The sequence below is a fragment of the Clinocottus analis genome, unplaced genomic scaffold (genome assembly GCF_023055335.1).
Source record: "Clinocottus analis isolate CAN_PGR_092001 unplaced genomic scaffold, fCliAna1.0.p SCAF_25, whole genome shotgun sequence".
NCBI classification, from domain to species: domain Eukaryota; kingdom Metazoa; phylum Chordata; class Actinopteri; order Perciformes; family Cottidae; genus Clinocottus; species Clinocottus analis.
The window spans coordinates 2,865,562-2,880,173 of NW_027175987.1; the positions used below are offsets into that span (position 1 = coordinate 2,865,562).

Genomic DNA, 14,612 nt, shown 5'->3' on the forward strand with positions numbered 1-14,612 from the left:
GCCTCCTGCCCTTAAGGCTCCTTACAGGACAGAAGTGACTGAAAAAAGCTGCTGCAGCAGCAGTAGTTCAGTTCACCGCTCCCTTCCCCCTCCACTACTTATCTCATTCTTGGTTTCCTTTGGCCATTTTCCTTTTTTTTTACTCTCGACTGAAACTTTCTGCAAGTTTTAGCAGATTTGAGTTCAGTGGAACACAAAGAAAACACTCTTTCTCGAGCACAATGATTTTATTCCACACGTACAATGAAGACCCTGGTTGCATAGCTGCTGAAAGATTTAGGAAGAGAATTTGGATATCGATACAATGAGTCTCATCTCACTCCATAATGACCTAACTTTGTTTGTCTTCGTAGATGGACTCACCCACTGGAGTCTGACTGGCAGCACTATGACAGATGAGGACACTTTCATGGGCTTCAGCGATGGCCTCTCTCAGTCAGGTATACTTACTGCTCCCTACCTTAGACATTAGTATTAGCTGTACCTGTTTCCTGCCATCCTCTTGTCCAACCACACAGATCTGATGCTGTCTGATTCCCCCAAATAAAATGCAGAATTCAAATAAGCTCATTCTCGTTTGTTCCCAGTGGTGTCAGCGGAGGTGGAGATGACAGCATACGGGCTTCTGACCTACACCCTCCTGGGGGATGTGGCTTCTGCCCTGCCTGTGGTCAAATGGCTCTCCCAGCAGAGGAATGCCCTGGGTGGCTTCTCTTCCACACAGGTAGCCCCTTTTAGTCCTTTGGTTCAGCCTGGTAACGCCATCATTCCCAGAGCTAATCAAATACAAAGCAATACTAATGAAAGTAAGGATACACATTTCAGTTTACTCTTTTTTGATAACACAACAGCTCGTGTTTAAGTCACTACTGGCTTTAGTAAAGGTGATGTCACTGGCAAATAGCTTCTGCTTAAAAAATAAAATGCATTGATCCCAAAACAAAACAACAAATAGATGTTTTTCCTTCAACCCTGTGCAGGACACGTGTGTCGCTCTGCAGGCTCTGTCGGAGTACGCCATCCTGTCCTATGTAGGAGGGGTCAACCTCACAATCTCACTGGCCTCCACCAACCTCGACTTCCAGGAGACCTTTGAACTCAACAGGGACAACCAGAAGCTCCTCCAGAGTGCCAAGGTAACCACATCCGTGGGAACCCTGAATTGGTTTCTTTCAGGCAGGCGGGACCCTCGCTGTTTTTCTTGTGCAGATGAAGCACGACAATCGATTCGCTATGCTGCGGATTTCAGATTGTTCGCTTCATCAGCATTAGTGGTCAACTCCACTAATGATTGCCAGCGCTTCAGAGGCGGCATTAGAAAAAAAAACCCAAATGCCACGTAGAAACTTTTCCCTCTTTATTGGAGTGATTGACGAGCAACTCCGTAGCAGAGCCGCTCTCTGGCATTAAACATTAATCCCTCTCTCTATGTCCGGCTGTTTCGTAGCCAGGACCTTTTCCCACTGCCAAACCAAACCGGGCTTAACTGCACCGGGTTTCCCAGAAGCACCTTGTTGGTCTGTTGATTTAGAAAACCGTGTTTTATTGGCCTGTTTGCCCACGCATTACACATTTAACAGGGTGGGCACGCACCTCCTTGGCCAGGGCACCGTGGCGTCAGGTCAGGTCAGTGTGCGTGTGCACGTGCGAGTGAGCGCGTGTGCGTGTGTGTGTGTGTGTATGTGTGTAGAGTGCTCCAAAAGACAGCCAGAGTGGTTCAGGTGAGAGTGCAGTACGTACTCTCTGCCGGGCATGTTCCTCGACTGTGATTAGTGGTGTCAGCTTAATTGGGGGCAATTAAGGCCCGCTGGTTAGTAGCCAGGGAAGCACTAGTGGCAGTGCAGCAGCCTACAGCATTCATTCACTTGATAAACGGCTCATTCACCTCTCCCTGCCCCCTCTGACTCTTTGTTTCTCTTCTTTCTCCTCTCTCTTTCTTTTTTTTTTCTTCTTTCAGATCCCCAGTATCCCCACAGGCCTTTTTGTCAGCGCTAAAGGAGAGGGCTGCTGTCTCATGCAGGTATTGCAGTACACAAAACACGGTCGCAAAAACAAGAAACATTTGCCGTCTTGAACGTTGTCCAAAAAGGGAACCGTAATGGTGGGCTTACTCCATCAGCTCCATCAGCCGGTACAGTGGTCCCATAATGCCTAAATTCCTCCCTCGAATTGGAGGTAATCTGGTAGAGTTTAGCCAGTTGTTGTGGAATGTGTTGATCGTTACTGTTGATTACAGGATGCTGTTTATTCCTACTTTGTCACAGACAAACAAAAACCTCGTTCGTAAGCCGAATCTTTCTTCTCCCTATTTGTTGGATGGCATTCTGTCCTCTGCCTTCTTATCACCTGTGTTTAAGCGTTTGTCGACTTTAAAACCAAACAAGGCATGACTAAAAAAGCAAAAGGTGATCAAAGGTGTTTATAATCCCAGTTTTGAAAACCTGCATGTGGGATATGACTTGATTCGACTGAGGCAGAGCCAGCGACAGCAACGGATGTTGTGCTATACTCTGCAGCGCCTGAAACGTCTTCCAACTCGTTCTCCCCAACAGGTTTCTGAGACACACACACACACACACAATTTCTTTCTTCACACCTCTCAGCCTCTCTACTTTCCCTCCATCCGCACCTCTCCGTGCGTCAACACAGTCCTCTGACAGCCCCTCAGGCCAGCAGCACCTGGGCTCTAATGAAATACTAGAGTGGGGCAATCAAAGAGACCTGCCTGTTTGTGTGTGTGTGTGTGTGTGTGTGTGTGTGTGTGTGTGTGTGTGTGTGTGTGTGTGTGTGCGTGTGGTGTGGACACACTGTATTTTATGAGTATGTGTCCTTTGCCTCAGAATTGTTATTTAGTACCTTTGCAAAAGTTTTAAATCAGACGGGATGATTTATTTGGAATTATTTAATGTGAATTTCTGGGAATCATATTTTTCAGTGAAATTAAGAAGTGCGTCAAAGCATTGCGTTGATCTCAGGCTGCTGCAATCGTGGTCTACTGAAAGCATGCCTTGTGTGAAGTGAATATGATTCGTGGTTTATACTTTAAAGCGCTGCCTTTTTCTCTGACATTGCAGTCTTTTCAAGGCCACAGGTCTTTAATATTTGACCTCCAGAAGCAGCTTGTTTCCAAATGACTATGCCCAAAGTTATACCTTTTGTTTCCTTATACAAAATTATTGTATTTCTTGTCCAACAAATGAGAACCTGCAGATATTATGACAAAACTATCAGCTGATTTGATGCTCAATCTGTTTGCTTGCAATTGGTCAGACCCTCATGTGAAAACGTTAAGCTGCAACCTATAGGGTGATAACACAAGCTCAAGACCTAATGCCCTAATCACAAAGGTAAATATTAACTGAAAAACTAACTATAGCCATGTTCGTGGCCCTGTGAGGCTATCTTTAGGCCACCACTGGGCACAATGAATGTTTGCACCAAATCCACTGTTGAGACTTGTTGAGACATTTCACTAAAGCCAAAATAGTAAACCCGCTGGTGAAGCCAAATGAAAAGTCAGTCGGCTTCCTCCTGTGGGGGCAATTTAAGCAGTTTTTGCAGTAATCCAGTGGACCTTAATGGTGAACCAAGAGACCAACTGGGCCATCCTTAGAGCCAGGCAGCTTGCATGGCGAAAGTACCTTCACAATACAGGGATTTCAAATCACAAAACAAAGAAAGTGGAAAGTAAACCTCCATTCAGTAGGCATTGTCCAGTCCTTTCAAAGGTATATCTGTAATGTAGGGTTTTTTTTTTGTTTTTTTTTTGGAAAAAGCTAATTTCACTACCAGATTGCAAAGCCTGGCCACTTTTATGTTTTTCCTTTCCAGCAAATGAAGTCTTAATTTCATAGATATCCTTCTTATAAACCCTCCGGCTGCTCTCTGTGTGTCTGTAGATTGATGTGTCTTACAACCTACCTGACCCAGTGTCCAAGCCAGCCTTCCAGCTCAAGGTGGACCTGAAAGAGCCTTTTCAGGAGCGACACCTGCAGCCCCCCTCTTCCTCCTCCTCCTCCTCCTCCTCCTCCTCCTCCCCCTCTTCCCGTCATCCTCCCTCTCGCTCCCGGAGCCGTGCTGACAACCGCTCTGAGCTCAACCGGAAGCGGCGGTCGCCCATCGATGACGACGACCCGGCCGCCCACCAGGACAAAATGGACTTCCACATCTCTTTAGAAGTTTGTGCCAGGTAAAACACGAAAAACTACATACAGCACAAGGAAACCAGCTGGCGTCGCACAATTGTAGAGCTCTGCTTCTCATCATTTTCCTCCTGACCCCAAAACACTCTGTAGGTGGCTCCATTCAGGATCGTCCAACATGGCCGTCATAGAAGTTCCCATGATTTCCGGTTTCCGAGCAGATGTTGAAAGTCTCGAGAGGGTATGTAATCACATTCATATTCAAGATGTAAGTGGCTCACAGATTGTTAGAAGTCGTCAGGTAAGTGCCCCAAACTGAAAGGCAGGTGGAAAGAGAGACAGATGTGTCCACATCTGGAGGCATTTGACAAAAAAGCAGTATGGCATGGGATTCTCCGGCTTCCTTTGCAGACTCCTTCGCAAACCCCAGGCTCACGCGTACACTCACACAGGATGCATCCTTTAACATACTCGCATCAGCACAGATACTGTACATACAGACATTTTTACTGTGGTACAGCGGTCGGTGTTGCGTAAATATTTATCGGAGGACGGAAAGCGTCAAGCGATGACCTGACATGATCTCCATTGTTGTAAGGAAATGGACGGAAGACTTCCTTCAAAGGAGACGGGCCCTTCTTAGTGCTGCGTGTTACACACATGTGTCCGTGTGTGTTTGTGTGTCATAGGCAAGGAAAAGATCGTGAAGGTGAGCGTCCTCTTTCATGGTGTTTTTTTTGGATATGATAAGAAAAAGGCCAGTCGGCTCAGACCCTGTTGAGTTACAATGTCTCAGGGTCAAATGTCACCGGGCCTTTCGGGCCAAACACACACACACACCTCTTTGTGTCTTGAAAAGTAGAGACTTTGTATAGTTCGCAAGCGACAGAGGGAAGAGACCAGATAGACTGTCAAAACCAAGAGGACTGGATTAAAGTAGGATGGATGGGTGATTTGAGGAATGGTTCGGCTGATGGAGAGAGAGAGAGAGAGAGAGAGAGAGAGAGAGAGAGAGAGAGAGAGAGAGAGAGAGAGAGAGAGAGAGAGAGAGAGAGAGAGAGGGAGAGAGAGAGATGATTAACTTAAGCGCTGAATCCAGGTCAGCTCCCGAGCCACTCATCAGAGGCCTGTCCTTCATTACTAGACAGTTATAGGGCCTCAGTCTGCAGGCTTCCACCTCTAAAAGAGCCACATCTCTGGCTACCTGGGGAGATGTTAAACACGCACACACATACGTACACACGTATACGCCTGTGAGTGTGTCAGTTGAGGCTGACCCAAGTTGTAGTGGCTAACAAGCTCAGTTTACACCCCTGCTGGCCTCCCTTGGAGTTTTACTGCTGCCTGCCCGACTGCCACTTACATTCCTCAATTTATGGTGGCAAGCTTGGCTTCTACGGTCATGTCTAGTTGCTTTCGTGGACGCTGTAGTCGTGAACGATGTCGGGTGACTGGAGCCACTGCAGCCGTTGCCTCTTATCACCCAATATAATGAGCTCTGTTTAACGATCCAGAACACACTGGGTACAGCATTTAAACTAAGGGAGTTCACTGGCAAGGTGTAGTTGCTAGATAGACAAACAATACTTTTGTAAACAGAGAGACCAGTGTGTGTGTGTGTGTGATGTAGAGAGAGAGATAGAGAGAGAGAGAGAGAGAGAGAGAGAGAGAGAGAGAGAGAAAGAGAGAGATAGTGTGTGTGTGTGTGTGTGTGTGTGCGTGTGTGTGTGTGTGTGTGTGTGTGTGTGTGTGTGTGTGTGTGTGTGTGTGTGTGTGTGTGTGTGTGTGTGTCTCGGTGGCGCCAGCTCAGGCTGAGCACCTCATAAACCCCTGCTGTCCAAAGGCTGCCACCTTTGACAGAATGAAAAATCGGCCCTTGGGGGGAATGGACTCTGCTGGCTCTCTGTGCACACACACACACACACACACACACACACACACACACACACACACACACACACACACACACACACAAATTGGCAGTAAACAGCTTCCCCATTACTCATTCATACACTCATATTTACTAGATATGGTCATGCATGTCTGACCCAACTCTGCGTTAATCCACAAGGTTCTCGAAACGCTCTAAAGTATAAAACACTGATCAGGCGATCTCAGAGGAAAGCCATAATTTCTTGTTGTTTATTTAAACTAATGAAGGCCTGTAGCCAGTTCCATGATTAGTTACCTGTATATTTTCCAGTCATGTCATGACCATATGGTACATGTGGCTTGAATTCCCCACCGAGTACATTCAAATGCGAGCTGCGGGCGCTACCTTCGTCTCTCCAGGGTTTCTGTGATATATTTACTCTCAGTGAATAATAACGCCTGGTTAGCATGAGACGGAGCTGTCCAGGCCGCTGTGGTGCTGATTACTATTGTCCATGTCCGTGACTACTCGTTGTCCATTAATGTTGGAATCAAATGTCCAGCTGGCTTCACGATGAGCCATGTGTTCTTTGTCCATGAATGGTCCTTTTGTACTGTTAATCTCCTGCGGCCTAAAGTCTTTTCAGCATCAGCCACAGTGGTCACTAGATCCAGATAGATATAATACAATTTGTATGCATTAATGGTGCATTGTTGGAAAACTGATGTTTTTAAAGAGGATGTAGCCATGTGACATGTTAAAGTTTAGCTGGTTAAAATGGTACGGTTAGGTGACAGGGTAATGCTAGAAGCAAATGAGAAGAAAGGGAAGCATTTCAAAATGTATTTTCCACTCAATTAAGGACATAAAAACACACACATACCCACAAAATTCCTGCATTAAACTAGGTCCGAATCTTCGAGTCCGTTTCCACACAGATGTTCTTGGATCCAGTTGTGTTGAGTGTTTTTTCACACACTCAACCTGATTTTCTTGTGTCTTGCTCAACAGCTGCTGATGGACAAGCGAGTGGGTCTGAAGAGATATGAGCTGAATGGAAGAAAAGTATTGTTCTACTTTGATGAGGTGAGTTTAATCCAAATTTAGATATGGTTACTCACCAGTGTTTATACAGGGATGTGTGTGTGTGTGCGTGTGTGTGTGCATGGGCACGTTAGTAGTGTATTAGTACACATATTTGCATATGCATGTGTGTGTGTGTGTTTTTATAAGTTATTTTTTTCTGTGTTTGTCACTCCTTCTCAGATCCCCAGCCAGTGTATGACATGTGTGGCCTTCCAAGCTATCAGGGAGTTCATTGTGGGCAAGACGGCACCTGTTCCGGTCAAAATCTATGACTACTATGAACCAGGTGTGCATCTGACGAATATTTTAAACACTGTTTTTTTTAAGGAGCTTTTTTTTTGTTCTCATTTTTACCTTCATTTGACTGAGAACAGTGTATAAATGAGGATGACATGCAACAAAGGTCACAAGGCTGGAATCGACTGGCCCGAGACGTTACATGGGCTTTAAACCACGCAGCCGCCGAGGCACTCCGGTAGTGCTCTTTCAAAGAAGGGAAACTTAGAAACTCACCAAGCTCGGAAGTGGCTTCTTTTGGGATATTTTTCTTTCAAGTTTATGACCTGGTTACGGTCAGCGTCATCATTGTTTTGTCTGTGTGGATGTGTGAACGTGCTGGTGTGGGTCTGTGCTTTTCATGCAGCCTTCGAGGCCACCCGGTTTTACAACGTCAGCGAGAGCAGTCCACTGGCGCGGGAGCTGTGTGATGGACCCACTTGCAATGAGGTGGAAAGTTCAACCAACCAGTGGATAGGTGAGACTCGTGCTACACTTCCAATGATTCACAGAGGCGCCCCACGTTCATCGGCCTCTGAAAGAAAGGGTTTCCCCTGCAGGTTTTGTGCAGGCCAACCAGTGCAACAATGTGTTTGGCTGCCTGGAGGAGGAGCAGTTTGAGCGTTGCACTTGCTACAGGGACTGCGGTTACGACGATGAGCCAGTTTGTGGGTCGGATGGCCAGCTCTACCAGAACCAGTGTCAGATGGAGGTGTTTGCCTGTCGAAATGGGACACGCATCAAGCAGGCTCCGCTGTCCCAGTGTCCTCACAGTAAGAGCTCACACATTACACATCATCTGACGTCACCTGGACTTTGGCCTTACAACGACTGAAGCTCCACAATTCACTCATGCTGCTGCTTGCACCACAAAACAGGGTTCCAGTCCTCTCAATCTCCACCCACATCTCAGATCTGTTCAAGGTTTTAAACAGGTCTTCTGGTTTGAGAAAAGGTCGACCAATCAGAGTTTGGTAGGCAGGATTCAGAAGTGAGTGTTCTCTTCTGACGTCGTTAGCTACTTACCTGGTAGCCCCATTTGTTGAAAGTAGCGGCAGTGTGGATAAGATGGACTCATCGGTTGTAAGCGCATGTACAGGACCGGCTCTCAGATCTACATATTTCTTTGATCAATGTGAACAATGTCAACTGCTCCCAGCATCCAATGTAATAGCTGCTGATTGGTTAGGACAAAACAAAACAAGAAGTTGGCCAACATGAACAAAACGTCGGACTGAATGAATGAAGTGAAACACAAAAGGCAATTGAGCCTGATTATCATGCTAATGCTACTTGACTTGGATGGAAATAATTGCTTTGATGTCTGCGTTTCACTCTAGTTTGAAACATTGGAGCATCCAAGAGGAGCTCATACCGACCGTGTGCTGTTCAGGTCCACAATAGGTGTGCTGTAACTTACAGACATTCACAGCATGTCCCAGAACTGTTCCTCCCTTTGGAAGAAACAAGTATGTGTCTGTTTTAGTTATCGAATACAGTCAGTTGGCTTGGCTACAACTAGTGTGTGTGTGTGTGTGTGTGTGTGTGTGTGTGTGTGTGTGGTCATGTGAGTAATTGTCCACATGTCCATTGTGCACGCATTTCTATGTGTCGGTTTGCTCGTGCAAGTGTGTGCCTGTGTGTGTGTGCTGTGATCTAAGCTGTAGAAACAGCTGTTCAGGTGTTGAGCTGATTACTGGACGAGTTTTCTGAGGAGAGCTGCCCGCCGTGCCCCTCCACCCCCACACACCCTCTTTTGCTCTGTGCTGTATTACAGGGCTCTCTCCAAATGACAGAGTGCTTTTGTCCAGCCCTTTGAAATCCTTGTCACATTCCTTTCCGACGCGCAGCCCAACAACAAAGGAGCCTTCATGTTGTGGAGCAGATTGGAAAAAGGCATAGACAAAACTTTGGTGGGAAAAGCCCTCAGTTTGTGCCAAGTGGTTCATGCTGTAGATTATCAAAAGAATTTCATTTTTGTTTTGAGCTCCCTGACGGTGTTTGTTTGTGTATGCTTGTGCGGGGGAGACTCCTGCCGCCATTTCCCTGTTTTGAAAAGGGAAAAGATACAATTTGTTTCCACACATGGTCCCTCTGGCCATAGTTTGGCCCCTGCTATTTTTGGAAGGATTTTAATGCAGGCTTCTGTTGCGACTGAGTGTACATCATTGTTTTGCCAAGAAGTCTTGCTCAGTGGGGTGGATAATGCTTCTGGGCAGTATTTAGATTATGCAACACTGAAACTCTGTTGAATTCATTACGAGTGTTTTAAGTGCTGAGGCGGCCACAAAAATGTGAATAATCTAACGTGTGTGTGTGTGTGTTTGTATGTGTTTGTATTTCCAGGGGAGACCAGGGTGGAGGACAGGCAACCAATCGCCAACCAGGAAACCGAGCAGCCCTCAGCGCCTGTACACACAGGTACCTTCATCTACCACACCTCTCCTTACGCATACACAGCTTCACCGCTGCATCCCCCCCCCTCTCTCTTGCTACCAACCTTCCCTTCATCTGCCTGCTAAGCAGCAGAGGCAGCACTCGACATCTTTTCTACAGGAGCTTGTCCCTCTTGCCATGTCTGCTGTCTGAAGGCGACCGCTGTGATCGTTGCAGGAATGCAATGCGATTCTGCATCCATTAAAAAGTCAATCTGGGCTTCTGTCAGCTGAATGTAAATGTTGAGGTTTCAGGCATGACATATGTTAAATGCATATAACAGTTTTAGTAAATTGTGTGTGTGTTTTTTTTTGTCATGGGTGGGAAGGGAGTTCACAAGGGCAGAAGGAAGAAAGAGTGCGAGACAAAGAGATGAAAGGGTTGAGGAGGCGAGGGGGGGGGAGTAAAACTGAGAAAGGGGGGGGAAGAAAGTTAAAGAGGGATGAGCGGCAGACAAGATGAAAGAAGAAAGAGAAAGAAGGAAAAGAGCAGGGTGGAGAGAGAAACGATGAGAAGAAAGTCGAGGAAAGCAGACATGTAGGTGGTGTGTGTGGCAGCACATTCCCCCGACACCACATCACGTCTCCAATCGGTGTGATAAATAGGTGGATAGGTTTCACACTGCAGGCTTGAGCTTAGATCAGCTGCCACTTCCCGAGAGGCAGCCAGAGAATTCCTGATAGGATGTTTGGCTGCGTGCGGCGGGGAGGATGTAGCTGTGTTGCATTTGGCAACACGAACATGAAAAAAGGCAATGCGAGTCATTCACAGGTTGCAGAAGTGTGCATACTGTACATGCATGCTGTGTGCGCGTGGATAGCATGTGCTGAATATGTGTTCCTCTATGGATGTTGTTTACAGTTGTGTACAGGTGTGTGAGTGTCAGTGTGTCTATGTGTGTGTGTGTGTGTGTGTGTGTGATGTGGCACAGCCTGCACTGACTTGTTTCCCAGCCTGCAGCTCCCGGTAGCTGCAGCTCACAAAGCTGCTCTTAGCCAAAGGTCTCTGTACAAAAGCTAACGCTTCACACTCACCACAGGAATGCTGTTATGCACTCACGCACTCACACACACACATATGTATATATCTATATATGCACACATGCATGCACACACACACACACACACACACACACACACACACACACACACACACACACACACACACACACACACACACACACACACACATATTGCATGCTTATACAGGCAAATACGCCCACACAGACAAACACACACACACTCACCTTGATTTTGATAACTCAGGGGTGATTAGATTGAATAAGTACTGTAAAAACACTGTCATTGTAAACCATTAGAATGTTGACGACATGCCCGCTAAGTGCACTGGGAGTGTAATAGGTGAAGGCGGGCTGGTGCCAGGGAGCTGACAGTTTCCACTGGAACGGTGGAGGAAGCTGAAGCTCTGGAATTAGCTTTCCTGTGCAGACTTGTCTTATTAGGGAACGTGTACCAGAAGACAACATACATAATAACGGACACACGGGCGTTCAGGCTTCATTTCAGATGAAATGTTCCTTCATGTGAATGAGCTTCAGTCACTTTTAAATCCCGTCTTGAGGAATCAAATGTTTACATTTTCTGTGTGTGTGTGTGTGTGTGTGTGTTTAGACCTCCACTGTGTTCCACTTGAAACTTTGAAGATGGGAATTGTAGTTAAAGTGGACTCATAGTACGTTGTCTGAGTGAACATTTAATAAAGCTATACTCTTATTCAAAAGAGTGAGTCTGTAGGAGCATGCTATGTGACAATACAACACTTTGGGCAATGGGGGCCCCTAGTGGCTGTGATGGGGTATTGCTGCGAGAGCTTCAGACGTAAAGGATGTTAAAAGTGCCTTGTGGTTATGTTTGCATCCAGTGTTGATCACCAGAACGCATTGTGTGTATCGTAGAGGGTTTAACATACGTGTTAAATGTATTATCTTCCTCATAAAACACCTGCAAAGTCGATTTTATCTTCTTACATTCAGATATTGGGATTAACCATTCACTTTAAAAGGCCTCTCTACCAACTCTCATTTGGTTTGATGATCTCTCCAGGTGAGGAGGAGCAGGGCTCCATGGCAGAAGTGTCCTACTACTCCTATGAATACGACCCAGATTCTGAGCCTTTCCTTGCTGATGCAGAGGGAGGCGACCTTTTCCACATTCCCGAAGTTGGGGAGGTTGTAGAACAGAAGGTTCTCCTGCCAGCAGATACCCAGCTTCCCACACTGGACACAAGAAACACCCCTGATCGATGGTAGGAGCGGCTCCAACTGTTTTCTGTTTCCGGGTCTTGACATGTTTGCAGCGTGTTTTTGCCTCGAGCTGAAAGGATATACTGGTGTTCATCTATTTCTGTATGTTTGTTTTTGTCAACACAATACTGGCAAAAGACCAAAAGCAACAATGCACCGGTCTGTTTCTCAATACTTGCCGAGTTCCTCACCTTGTCTGTCACCAGCAATGGATCCATTTACATTTGATGCTCATTGGACATAAACTAAAGTACCCATCTAAACTTTAATTTAATAGCAGCTAGACATTAATACACTATACTCCACTTTTTACAAAGAAAATGTGTTGTTTGATGCTATATCAGCTCACTGAATGTCACATAGAGAACCTTGAAAGACCTTTTTCTTTTAGGACAGTGATATAATCTCTCTATAGGTTCTACTAGATTTGAACTGTTCCGTAAAAGAAATGTTAAAACTGTCTCACACGGCCTTAAAATAAAAAGTTTGTGTTGTTTTCTTGTCGTTCCCAGAGTGAAGACGTGCCCACCTCCAAATTGTACATTATTTGTGAATATGCTAGTGAATGGAAAGAGAAGAGAGACTTGGGACTTGCTCGGCCTGAAGGGAAGAGATGATGGAGTCTGGAGAATGAGAGTGTGTTTTAGCCGTTAGATTGTTTTGAATGGGGACCGTGTGGATGCATTTCTACATTTGTGTGTGTGGTTGGATGCGACTGTGTGCGACCGCTATCAAGGTAGCGTCCTCCAGACTTTTGTTCTTCTTCCTCCAGACTCCTGGTCACCAATAGGCACCATAGCGTCTTTGTTATTCACTGTACTGCCTTTATAATCACTAGAAGAAATAATCAAGTATTTATGTTTGTAATTACACCTGACTTTAAGCAAAATATTTTGTTATATTTTCTATCTGTGGTATTTATTTGTAGCTAGAGGTCATATCATTTTTATTTTTTTGTCATCGCCCGCCCACACAGTCCACTTTCTGCCCTTCTTTGAGTTCAAACAAAAGATATGTGCTGTCAAAGGCTTTCTTTTGCTTTCATAGCAAGCTTTAACCCAATTATTGAAATGTTTGATGAAATCCTGTGCTGGTATCCTGCTGGAAAAGAGACATATGCTAACCATATGCTTTACAGAAACATAAGCTCAAATGTTTTTCATTTAAAAAAAAAAAAAAAACTCTTTTGGGCTTTTTTTGCATTCATTAGACAGCACAGGAGACAAAGAAAGAGAAGGGGACTGACATGCAACACACCAGATCAAACGTTTCTGAAACTGTCGCACCAAGACACCAACATCATCTACTCTCAAGTCGCCTTTCACCTTACCTACCTTGAGATTTGATTGTACAGTTCATAAGCTATTTTTTGTTCAATTTTGATTCGTGAAGCAATCAACTTAAAAATCAAGAATGAAGTTTTCAATTTCTGTAAATGCACCAAATTTGATTCAATGTAGCCCCTTATTCATATCAAACAAAACCTGTGCTTTTTAAAACAAACGAGAATAAAATTTGTATACAATCCAAGTTGTTGGTCTTGTTTTGATGCTGTGGTTAATAAGCAGACGAGACTTGCTCGGGTGTCGGGTCATTAATGCGTTACGTGTCAAAATGATCAGCTTCTGCACTTTCATAAACTTATTCCTTTCAGTTACAACTCGCGCCATTACACCTCCACCCTTGTTACTCCTTAAAACAAGGGGATCCGTGCGGATGCAGCGCAGCAGATGTATCTGCTCCACGAGCTCAGGAGGTGCAGTCCATGAAAGCTGCGTTGCTCCATTTCCTCTGAAAGGCTAGTTAAGTCTGGAGATCATTTCCTGTCAGCAGCGAGCTGCGTCACGACCCTGCTGCTCCTCTGCTTTGATAACCGACTCGGTGACCCCTGGCAAGCTTCTGTGTTGGAGACAGAAAGAAGTGAACATGTGTGCATCCGTGTGTGTGTGTACGTCTCTCGGTTTGGATGTGCGCCACACTACATGCGTTTGTGAAACTGCTCGCAACAGATTCGGGTTACCTCAAGCAGCAGCCCGGAGAGAGTTTGAGCCTGTTAAAGTTTAATGTTTGTTTTCTGCACATGTCACTTGTCGACCCTCTCAGTTACTGTGGCCTCTGGCAACGGGGCGCCTCGGGCCCGTAAACGAGTCCGTCAGATCCCGACTACAAATCATCAGTGGCGCTAGCGGAGATCAAAGAGGGCTAAACCGTTGCTGCATCTGGGTAATCGGTTCGCCCTGAAGATGGAGATGAAGATGAGAAACCAGAGGGTCGCCTGACAAAGGGAGGGAGTCGGCCTGTAACCGCTCCAGGTGTGCTGCCCCGGCATCTGACCCCGCCGTGTTGGGGCTTTACGCATGTGTGTGTGAGAAAACACAGTATGCACAACCACGGCAAAGAAATATCTATGAATTTTCTCTGCATTCCTACTTTCAGAATAAAGACGCGTGTAGTTTGTGGTTTCAGGTGGAACTGGAGGCAAAAGTTATGAAACTTCACACACCGAACCCTTCTCCAATGCTCTGGGCAGATGCTG

General features: G+C 45.7%; 1 protein-coding gene across 2 annotated transcripts in view; it reads left to right on the forward strand.

Annotated features, from left to right (window-relative positions):
- Nucleotides 1–13,585, forward strand: part of cpamd8 (C3 and PZP like alpha-2-macroglobulin domain containing 8) — a 39,575-nt gene extending 25,990 nt beyond the window's left edge. For both annotated transcript variants that reach the window (XM_068591565.1, XM_068591566.1), the window contains 13 exons: nucleotides 354–440; nucleotides 588–724; nucleotides 981–1,136; nucleotides 1,958–2,020; nucleotides 3,900–4,189; nucleotides 4,296–4,383; nucleotides 7,027–7,101; nucleotides 7,282–7,387; nucleotides 7,745–7,855; nucleotides 7,938–8,150; nucleotides 9,724–9,798; nucleotides 11,877–12,078; nucleotides 12,589–13,585. In XM_068591565.1, the coding sequence (XP_068447666.1) occupies nucleotides 354–440; nucleotides 588–724; nucleotides 981–1,136; nucleotides 1,958–2,020; nucleotides 3,900–4,189; nucleotides 4,296–4,383; nucleotides 7,027–7,101; nucleotides 7,282–7,387; nucleotides 7,745–7,855; nucleotides 7,938–8,150; nucleotides 9,724–9,798; nucleotides 11,877–12,078; nucleotide 12,589 (1,604 nt within the window). In that variant the 3' untranslated portion in view covers nucleotides 12,590–13,585. The remainder of the gene's footprint in view (nucleotides 1–353; nucleotides 441–587; nucleotides 725–980; nucleotides 1,137–1,957; nucleotides 2,021–3,899; nucleotides 4,190–4,295; nucleotides 4,384–7,026; nucleotides 7,102–7,281; nucleotides 7,388–7,744; nucleotides 7,856–7,937; nucleotides 8,151–9,723; nucleotides 9,799–11,876; nucleotides 12,079–12,588) is intronic.
- Nucleotides 13,586–14,612: the final 1,027 nt, after the last annotated feature.